This window comes from Salvelinus alpinus, chromosome 31, assembly GCF_045679555.1.
Source record: "Salvelinus alpinus chromosome 31, SLU_Salpinus.1, whole genome shotgun sequence".
Classification (NCBI taxonomy): Eukaryota; Metazoa; Chordata; class Actinopteri; order Salmoniformes; family Salmonidae; genus Salvelinus; species Salvelinus alpinus.
This window is the reverse complement of record NC_092116.1, coordinates 32,689,406-32,700,038: the sequence shown is the minus strand read 5'-3', so window position 1 is coordinate 32,700,038 and position 10,633 is coordinate 32,689,406. Positions and strand designations below refer to the sequence as shown.

The window sequence follows — 10,633 nt, the reverse complement described above, 5'->3', positions numbered from 1 at the left end:
CACATACACACACACACACACACACACACACACACACAGACACACACACACACACACACAAAAGACAGCATGAGGTGGATAAATATGTTGATGTGTATTATTGAATTTGTCATTGGTAGGGTTGTCACGATACCGGTATCGCCTGGTATCGCCTAGTTGGAAACAAACTGTCTCATGTTGTCATCCAGAATCACATGTATTTATTTTCCAAGCTATAGCACAAAATATTTTACATGAAGCAGGTTTTTAAAGGACCAAAGAGTTTAGGCTGCTCTGTGTTTTACTCATAGGTGAAATTGCCACAGGGGATGGTGGGACATGTCCCCCCCCCCCCCATATTCAGAACAGGTTGATTCATCCCCCACTATAAATATATATCAAGTAAAAGTATATGAAAAATTGAAAAACGGAGCGGCAGGTAGGCTAGTAGTTAGAGTGTTGGACTTGTAACTGAAAGGTTGCCGGATCGAATCCCCGAGCTGACAACGTAAAATAAAGCTGTCGTTCTGCCCCTGAACAAGGCAGTTAACCCACTGTTCCCCGGGCGCCAAATGACATTGATGTCAATTAAGGCAGCCCCCCCCCGCACCTCTCTGATTGGGTTAAATGAGGAAGACACCTTTCAGTTGAACAACTGACTAGGCCCCCCCCCCTTTCCCAAAATATATAGAAAAGCAGGAAATGTGCTTTAAAACTGCAAAATGTGAAGAACAGCATGAGATAAGCACCAAAACACGACCACAACGTCCTCTGGCGTTAACCCAGCACCCCTGGCAGGCTAAAACGAACGCACCAAAACACTACCACGACGTCCTCTGGCGTTAACCCAGCACCCCTGGCAGGCTAAAACGAACGCACCAAAACACTACCACGACGTCCTCTGGCGTTAACCCAGCACCCCTGGCAGGCTAAAACGAACGCACCAAAACACTACCACGACGTCCTCTGGCGTTAACCCAGCATCGACATTCAACGACACATCTCAGTCTTTGTCCATGGTATGTTCACACTGAATTATTATATGAAGAACAAATGTGGACTGGGCATAAGGTAGGTGAACTCCACCTATAATACAACTCACAATTCATCTTTTGTCGTCCTAATATTTGCCTTGAAATACCTTCGTTACCGATGGTGACGACTTCCACTTCCATTTCAAAATTCCGTCAGTACCCCTTCCTGTACTCCCTGTTCACTCATGACTGCACGACTCCCAACACCATCCTTGAGTTTGCAGATGACAACAGTGGTGGGCCTGATCACCGACAACGACAAGACAGCCTATAGGGAGGAAGTCAGAGACCTGGCCGTGTGGTGCCAGGACAACAACCTCTCCCTCAACGTGATCAAGACAAAGGAGATGATTGTGGACTACAAGAAAAGGAGGACTGAGCTCGCCCCCATTTACATCGACGGGGCTGCAGTGGAGCAGGTTGAGAGCTTCAAGTTCCTTGATGTTCACATCAACAACAAACTATCATGGTCCAAGCAGACCAGACAGTCATGAAGAGGGCACGACAAAACCTATTTTAGACTGAAAAGATTTGGCATGTGTCCTCAGATCCTCAAAAGGTTGTACAGCTGCACCATCGAGAGCATCCTGACGGGTTGCATCACTGCCTGGTATGACAACTGCTCAGCCTCCGACCGCAAGGCACTACAGAGGGTTGTGCGTACGACCCAGTACATCACTGGGGCCAAGCTTCCTGCCATCCAGGACCTCTATACCAGGCGGTGTCAGAGGAAGGCCCTACAAATTGTCAAAGACTTCAGCCACCCCAGTCATAGACTGTTCTCTCTGCTGCCGCACGGCAAGCGGTACCGGAGCACCACGTCTAAGTCCAAGAGGCTTCTAAACAGCTTCTACCCCCCATATAGACATACGACTACTGAACATCTAATCAAATTGGTACCTAGAATATTCACATTGCAACTCTCTCTAATTATCTTATTATTAATTATCTATGCATAGTCACTTTAATAACTCTACCTACATGTACATATTACCTCAATTACCATCGACACCGGTGCCCCCGCACATTGACTCTGTCCCGGTACCCCGTGTATATATCCTCGCTACTGTTATTTTACTGCTGCTCTTTAATTATTTATTATTTTTATTTCTTTTTTTTGTTTGTATTTTTCAGGGCTTGTAAGGTACATGTGACTAATAAAGTTCGATTTGAAAATCCCCCTCCATATCACCTCGAGAGGCATAATATGTCAAAATATTATTCACATTATTATTATGATTACTATTATTCTAGATTTTTCAGTAGATAGATTTTTCTCCCTGTGGTTGCTAGGTAGAGTAGATAGATTTGTCTCCCTGTGGTTGCTAGGTAGAGTAGATAGATTTGTCTCCCTGTGGTTGCTAGGTAGAGTAGATAGATTTTTCTCCCTGTGGTTGCTAGGTAGAGTAGAAAGATTTTTCTCCCTGTGGTTGCTAGGTACAGTAGATAGATTTGTCTCCCTGTGGTTGCTAGGTAGAGTAGATAGATTTTTCTCCCTGTGGTTGCTAGGTAGAGTAGAGTAGATTTTTCTCCCTGTGGTTGCTAGGTAGAGTAGATAGATTTTTCTCCCTGTGGTTGCTAGGTAGAGTAGAGTAGATTTTTCTCCCTGTGGTTGCTAGGTAGAGTAGATAGATTTTTCTCCCTGTGGTTGCTAGGTAGAGTAGATTTTTCTCCCTGTGGTCGTTAGGTAGAGTAGATTTTTCTCCCTGTGGTCGCTAGGTAGAGTAGATAGATTTTTCTCCCTGTGGTTGCTAGGTAGAGTAGAGTAGATTTTTCTCCCTGTGGTCGCTAGGTAGAGTAGATAGATTTTTCTCCCTGTGGTTGCTAGGTAGAGTAGATTTTTCTCCCTGTGGTCGCTAGGTAGAGTAGATTTTTCTCCCTGTGGTCGCTAGGTAGAGTAGATTGATAGTTTACCTGTTTGGAGACGTCTGTGAGGAGGTCAGGAGAGGATCTACACTGTCTGGACTCTGACTTACAGTAGGACCTAATGGAGAAAGAGACAGGGTTTAACACCCACACACACACACACACACACTGTCTGGACTCTGACTTACAGTAGGACCTAACGGAGAAAGAGACAGGGTTTAACACCCTCACACACACACACACACACACTGTCTGGACTCTGACTTACAGTAGGACCTAACGGAGAAAGAGACAGGGTTTAACACACACACACACACACACACACACACACACACACACACACACACACACACACACACACACACACACACACACACACACTGTCTTCCCACCTGTCGAAAGGCCTGTGTCTCTTCTCTCCTGTCGGCATATACTCCATCAGCTGTTTCTGGGTCCTGCCACTGAAACAGAACACATTCGTTTCAATCACCTGAACACACAGTGTGTGGCTTTCATGTATGTGTGTCTGTACCCGGTGTGTCTGTACCCGATGTGTCTGTACCATGTGTGTCTGTACCATGTGTGTCTGTACCCAGTGTGTGTCTGTACCCAGTATGTGTCTGTACCCAGTATGTGTCTGTACCCAGTGTGTGTCTGTACCCAGTGTGTGTCTGTACCCAGTATGTGTCTGTACCCAGTATGTGTCTGTACCCAGTGTGTGTCTGTACCCAGTGTGTGTCTGTACCCAGTATGTGTCTGTACCCGGTGTGTCTGTACCCAGCATGTGTCTGTACCCAGTATGTGTCTGTACCCAGTATGTGTCTGTACCCAGTGTGTGTCTGTACCCAGTATGTGTCTGTACCCAGTGTGTCTGTACCCAGCATGTGTCTGTACCCAGTGTGTGTCTGTACCCAGTATGTGTCTGTACCCGGTGTGTCTGTACCCAGCATGTGTCTGTACCCAGTATGTGTCTGTACCCAGTATGTGTCTGTACCCGGTGTGTCTGTACCCAGCATGTGTCTGTACCCAGTATGTGTCTGTACCCAGTATGTCTGTACCCAGTGAGTGTGTAGCTCCATCTTCTCCATACCTGTATCTGAAGCTGGACCCTTTGCTGGACAGCAGAGTCTTGCTGCGTGACTGGGGCTCTTTGGCCAGTCTGAAGAAGGCATGGTATTCAACACAGGTCTTCCAGAAGGACTTAGATACGTCTCGACTCGCCATCGCAAACTCTACCGTGTCCTTACGGGACGGCTGGTGCGCACACACGTGGAGACACAGGTAAATATTTTTTTTTTTTTAAAGAAGGTATATACTTTAAAGAAGTTGTACACACTAAAATGTATCTTCTCTTGAAATTTCCTTAAAAACACTGTTATTCATTCCTGAAAATGTGAGATATCTAAATACACTTCGGAGGGCAGAGGAATTATATTCTATGAAACAGTCTTACAAAGTTGAATAGAACAGGCTTGGGTAATAGGAGTCTCACCCCTTATTTGGTCATGTAGTTTGAAGAGGAAGTGAATATGGTTGGGTAATAGGAGTCTCACCCCTTATTTGGTCATGTAGTTTGAAGAGGAAGTGAATATGGTTGGGTAATAGGATCTCACCCCTTATTTGGTCATGTAGTTTGATGAGGAAGTGAATATGGTTGGGTAATAGGAGTCTCACCCCTTATTTGGTCATGTAGTTTGAAGAGGAAGTGAATATGGTTGGGTAATAGGAGCTCACCCCTTATTTGGTCATGTAGTTTGATGAGGAAGTGAATATGGTTGGGTAATAGGAGTCTCACCCCTTATTTGGTCATGTAGTTTGAAGAGGAAGTGAATATGGTTGGGTAATAGGAGCTCACCCCTTATTTGGTCATGTAGTTTGATGAGGAAGTGAATATGGTTGGGTAATAGGAGTCTCACCCCTTATTTGGTCATGTAGTTTGATGAGGAAGTGAATATGGTTGGGTATTAGGAGTCTCACCCCTTATTTGGTCATGTAGTTTGATGAGGAAGTGAATATGGCTGGGTAATAGGAGTCTCACCCCTATTTGGTCATGTAGTTTGATGAGGAAGTGTTTCCTCTTGAAGCTCAGTTTACGGACCTTGGCCCAGCTGAATGTGTTGATCTTAGTGTTACCCTGGAGACGAGAGGAGACAGGATTAGGATTAGGGTTAGGATTAGGATTAGGGTTAGGGTTAGGGTTAGGGTTATGATTAGGGTTATGGTTAGGGTTAGGATTAGGATTAGGGTTATGATTAGGGTTAAGATTAGGGTTAGGATTAGGGTTAGGGTTATGATTAGGGTTAGGATTAGGGTTAGGATTAGGATTAGGGTTAGGGTTATGATTAGGGTTAGGATTAGGGTTAGGATTAGCGTTAGGTTTTCAGGTTTATGGTTAGTTTGACAGTAGGGTTGAATGGGACTGAATTGTGTTTCCCAAGAAGGTTAGTTATACAAGGCTGTGTGTGTGTGTGTGTGTGTGTGTGTGTGTGTGTGTGTGTGTGTGTGTGTGTGTGTGTGTGTGTGTGTGTGTGTGTGTGTGTGTGTGTGTGTGTGTGTGTGTACCTGGAACACCAGTACCCCAGAGTGTGTGACGGCCAGGTTGAGTCTCATGCCCTCGCCATCGTGGGCAGGGTGGGGGCGGATCCCGTACATGTCTAGTTTCCTAGCAACCTCCAACAGATGGATGTCTGAGTCCGCAGGAGAGTGACCCCTGGAACAATCAGATAATCAATCAGTGTGTGTGTGTGTGTGAAACATACTGTTTCAGTTCTAATGGTGACCTTACTGTATATTCTGATGCTAAGGAAGTGCCTCCACAGGGACCACAGGATCTCTATGACAGTCACAGTAGATGCTAATGCTAGGGAAGTGCTTCCCACATGGATCATATGATCTCTATGACAGTGACAGTAGATGCTAATGCTAGGGAAGTGCTTCCCACATGGACCATAGGATCTCTATGACAGTGACAGTAGATGCTAATGCTAAAGTGCTAACCTGTGTTTCCTGTGGAACTTCATAATCTTGTGGTCCAGGTATTCCTGGTTAGGGACGTATCTCCTCATCTCTAGATGGTGGATGTCCAACTCTTCCTTGTAGTCTCCCAGTTCTGCTGTACATTACGCACACGTGCACGAACGGAAGCACACGTGCACGAACGGAAGCACACGTGCACGAATGGAAGCACACGTATATGCCTCAAGCATGGACGAACACGTGCACATACACACACACACACAAAGGTAAACCGCGAATGTACAAAAACAAACACACACACACACACACACAGCAAGTAAGTAAGTCATTTCAGGTAGGTTAACTTCGACGAGTGAGTTACGGATATTATCCAAGGATAGGAATACATGCAATCTAGAAAGTAAATGGCAGGGTCATATGTATTAGTGTTGACAATAGCAAAACGTTAAAAAAAATATATATTTTACAACAGAAAAAAAAAAGATTTCTTATTGGACAAGTTCCCTGCCTGTCTCCGCCCCATTGGCTTCTGTTTCCTTTCCCGTGAATAGAACCCAGGTGTTAATCGGATTGGGCTCGACTCACACTGCAGTATATGGGAGACCAGCAGGGCGGCGCTGTTGTCATTACAGGTTAGACTGCCTGTAGAGAGGTCCTGCTTTATCTGGAGAGAAAACAGATACCTGGTAGAGAGAAGAAGACACCTGGGTCAGATAGATATACATACTGTACACCTGGGTCAGATAGATATACATACTGTACACCTGGGTCAGATAGATAGATATACTGTACACCTGGGACAGACAGATAGACAGACAGAGATAGACAGATAGATAGACAGACAGACAGACAGACAGACAGACAGACAGACAGACAGACAGACAGACAGACAGATAAACTCAGCCTAAAAAGAACCGTCCTCTCTGTCAACCGCGTTTATTTTCAGTAAACTTAGCATGTGTAAATATTTTTATGAACATAACAAGATTCAACAACTGAGACATAAACTGAACAAGTTCCACAGACATGTGACTAACAGAAATTGAATAATGTGTCCCTGAACAAAGGTGGGCATCAAAATCAAAAGTAACAGTCAGTATCTGGTGTGGCCACCAGCTGATAAGTACTGCAGTGCATCTCCTCCTCGTGGACTGCACCAGATTTGCCAGTTCTCGAGATGTTACCCCACTCTTCCAACAAGGCACCTGCAAGTTCCCGGACATTTCTGGGGGGAATGGCCCTGGCCCTCACCCTCTGATCCACCAGGTCCCAGACGTGCTCAATGGGATTGAGATTCTGGCTCTTCGCTGGCCATGAGAGAACACTGACATTCCTGTCTTGCAGGAAATCACGCACAGAACGAGCGGTATGGCTGGTGGCATTGTCATGCTGGAGGGTCATGTCAGGATGAGCCTGCAGGAAGTTTACCACATGAGGGAGGAGGATGTCTTCCCTGTAACACACAGCGTTGAGATTGCCTGCAATGACAACAAGCTCAGTTCAATGATGCTGTGACACACCGCCCCAGACCATGACGGACCCTCCACCTCCAAATCGATCCTGCTCCAGAGTACAGGCCTCGGTGTAAAGCTCATTCCTTCGATGATAAACGCAAATCTGACCATCACCCCTGGTGAGACAAAACCGCGACTCGTCAGTGAAGAGCACTTTTTGCCAGTCCTGTCTGGTCCAGCGACGGTGGGTTTGTGCCCATAGGCGACGTTGTTGCCGGTGATGTCTGGTGAGGACCTGCCTTACAACAGGCCTACAAGCCCTCAGTCCAACCTTTCTCAGCCTTTTGCGGACAGTCTGAGCACTGACGGAGGGATTGTGCGTTCCTGGTGTAACTCGGGCAGTTGTTGTTGCCATCCTGTACCTGTCCCGCAGCTGTGATGTTCGGATGTACCGATCCCGTGCAGGTGTTGTTACACGTGGTCTGCCACTGTGAGGATGATTAGCTGTCTGTCCTGTCTCCCTGTAGTGCTGTCTTAGGCGTCTCACAGTACGGACATTGCAATTTATTGCCCTTGTCACATCTGCAGTCCTTATGCCTCCTTGCAGCATGCATAAGGCACGTTCACGCAGATGAGCAGGGACCCTGGGCATATTTCTTTTGGTGTTTTTCAGAGTCAGTAGAAAGGCCTCTTTAGTGTCCTAAGTTTTCATAACTGTGACCTTAATTGCCTACCGTCTGTAAGCTGTAAGTGTCTTAACGACCGTTCCACAGGTGCATGTTCATTAATTGTTTATGGTTCATTGAACAAGCATGGGAAACAATGTTTAAACCCTTTACAATGAAGATCTGTGAAGTTATTTGGATTTTTATGAATTATCTTTGAAAGACAGGGTTCTAAACACTATCACTGACGATGGCCCTAGTGAGTGATCCTCTACTAATATAAACACTATCACTGACGACGGCCCTAGTGAGTGATCCTCTACTAATATAAACACTGTCACTGACTAATGTATCTGAGGAAGGCACGTCACACAAACACACACCTTGTGAGTCCTCTCTGCAGCTGTCCTGGGTCTGGAGGAAAGAACTTGACAATGAATCTGAAGAACAGATCACTGGTGTCTGAGAGAGGGAGAGGGAGACGGATAGGGAGAGAGGTAAGGAGAGAGGTAAGGAGAGAGGTAAGGAGAGAGGTAAGGAGAGAGAAAGGGGGGAGAGAAGTTAACCACAATCAAAGAAAGAGAGTATACAGTGTCTTGCAAAAGTATTCACTCCCGAAGGTGTTTTTCCTATTTTGTTGCATTACGACCTGTAATTTAAATAGATTTTTATTTGGATTCCATGTAATGGACATACACAAAATAGTCAAAATTGGTGAAGTGAAATGAAAAAAATAACTTGTTTCCAAAAATTATATTTCAAATAAAAAACGGAAAAGTGGTGCGGGTATATACTGTATGTATTCACCCCCTTTGCTATGAAGCCCCTAGATAAGATCTGGTGCAAACAATTACCATCAGAAGTCACACAATAAAGTCCACCAGTGTACAATCTAAGTGTCAAATGATCTGTCACATGATCTCAGTATATATACACCTGTTCTGAAAGGCCCCAGAGGCTGCAATACCACTAAGCAAGTGGCACTATGAAGACCCAAGCAGCTCTCCAAACAGGTCAGGTACAAAGTTGTGGAGAAGTACAGATCAGGGTTGGGTTATAAAAAAAGATCAGAAACTTTGAACATCCCAATGAGCACCAATAAATCTATTATTAAAAAATGGAAAGAATATCTTGGTACATCTAGCCACTGGGATTTTTGCTCATTCTTCAAGGCAAAACTGCTCCAGTTTAACATTTAAACGTCTTGGAATGGCCTAGTCAAAGCCCAGACCTCAATCCGATTGAGAATCTGTGGTATGATTTAAAGATTGCTGTACACCAGCAGAACCCATTCAACTTGAAGGAGCTGGAGCAGTTTTGCCTTGAAGAATGGGTAAAATCCCACTGGCTAAATGTGCCACGCTTATAGAGACATAGCCCAAGAGACTTGCAGCTATGATTGCTGCAGAAGGTGTCTCAACAAATTATTGACTTTGGGGGGTGAATAGTTATCTGTTTTTTTGTCTTATTTGTTGTTTGTTTCACAATAAAAAATATTTTGCATCTTCAAAGTGGAAGACATGTTGTGTTGTGTAAATCAAATAATACAACCCCCCCCCAAAAAAAGCTATTTTAATTCAAGGTTGTAAGCCAACAAAATAGGAAAAATGCCAAGGGGGGTGAAAACTTTCGCAAGCCACTATACACATTATTACTCAAGTTACTACTAATCACTCACACATGAAACAACACACACTTACTCTTTATCTGATTGGCTAGAGGTTTCAACTGTTCCAGCCACACCTGGAACAAGAAACACACATAATGACAGAGTTTTATCCAAACCAACACACTGTCTAGTAGGTTATACTGACCTCCCTGTCTAGTATGTTATACTGACCTGTCTAGTAGGTTATACTGACCTGTCTAGTAGGTTATACTGACCTGTCTAGTAGGTTATACTGACCTCCCTGTCTAGTAGGTCATACTGACCTGTCTAGTAGGTTATACTGACCTGTCTAGTAGGTTATACTGACCTGTCTAGTAGGTTATACTGACCTCCCTGTCTAGTAGGTTATACTGACCTGTCTAGTAGGTTATACTGACCTCCCTGTCTAGTAGGCTATACTGACCTCCCTGTCTAGTAGGTTATTCTGACCTCCCTGTCTAGTAGGTTATTCTGACCTCCCTGTCTAGTAGGTTATACTGACCTGTCTAGTAGGTTATACTGACCTGTCTAGTAGGTTATACTGACCTCCCTGTCTAGTAGGTTATACTGACCTGTCTAGTAGGTTATACTGACCTGTCTAGTAGGTTATACTGACCTCCCTGTCTAGTAGGTTATACTGACCTGTCTAGTAGGTTATACTGACCTCCCTGTCTAGTAGGTTATACTGACCTGTCTAGTAGGTTATACTGACCTGTCTAGTAGGTTATACTGTACTCCCTTTCTAGTAGGTTATACTGACCTGTCTAGTAGGTTATACTGACCTCCCTGTCTAGTAGGTTATACTGACCTCCCTGTCTAGTAGGTTATACTGACCTGTCTAGTAGGTTATACTGACCTGTCTAGTAGGTTATACTGACCTCCCTGTCTAGTAGGTTATACTGACCTGTCTAGTAGGTTATACTGACCTCCCTGTCTAGTAGGTTATACTGACCTCCCTGTCTAGTAGGTTATACTGACCTGTCTAGTAGGTTATACTGACCTCCCTGTCTA

The 10,633-nt window shown here is 44.7% G+C and overlaps 1 protein-coding gene across 1 annotated transcript in view; it reads right to left on the bottom strand.

Annotated features, from left to right (window-relative positions):
• The window catches only part of LOC139561277 (FERM domain-containing protein 7-like), a 7,621-nt gene extending 1,483 nt beyond the window's left edge, over window positions 1-6,138 (bottom strand). The window contains exons 1-6 of the mRNA XM_071378261.1: window positions 5,877-6,138; window positions 5,442-5,589; window positions 4,918-5,013; window positions 3,970-4,133; window positions 3,272-3,340; window positions 2,928-2,997 (exon numbers count right to left, since the gene is read on the bottom strand). Coding sequence (XP_071234362.1) covers window positions 2,928-2,997; window positions 3,272-3,340; window positions 3,970-4,133; window positions 4,918-5,013; window positions 5,442-5,589; window positions 5,877-5,944 — 615 coding nt within the window. The 5' untranslated portion in view covers window positions 5,945-6,138. The remainder of the gene's footprint in view (window positions 1-2,927; window positions 2,998-3,271; window positions 3,341-3,969; window positions 4,134-4,917; window positions 5,014-5,441; window positions 5,590-5,876) is intronic.
• Window positions 6,139-10,633: the final 4,495 nt, after the last annotated feature.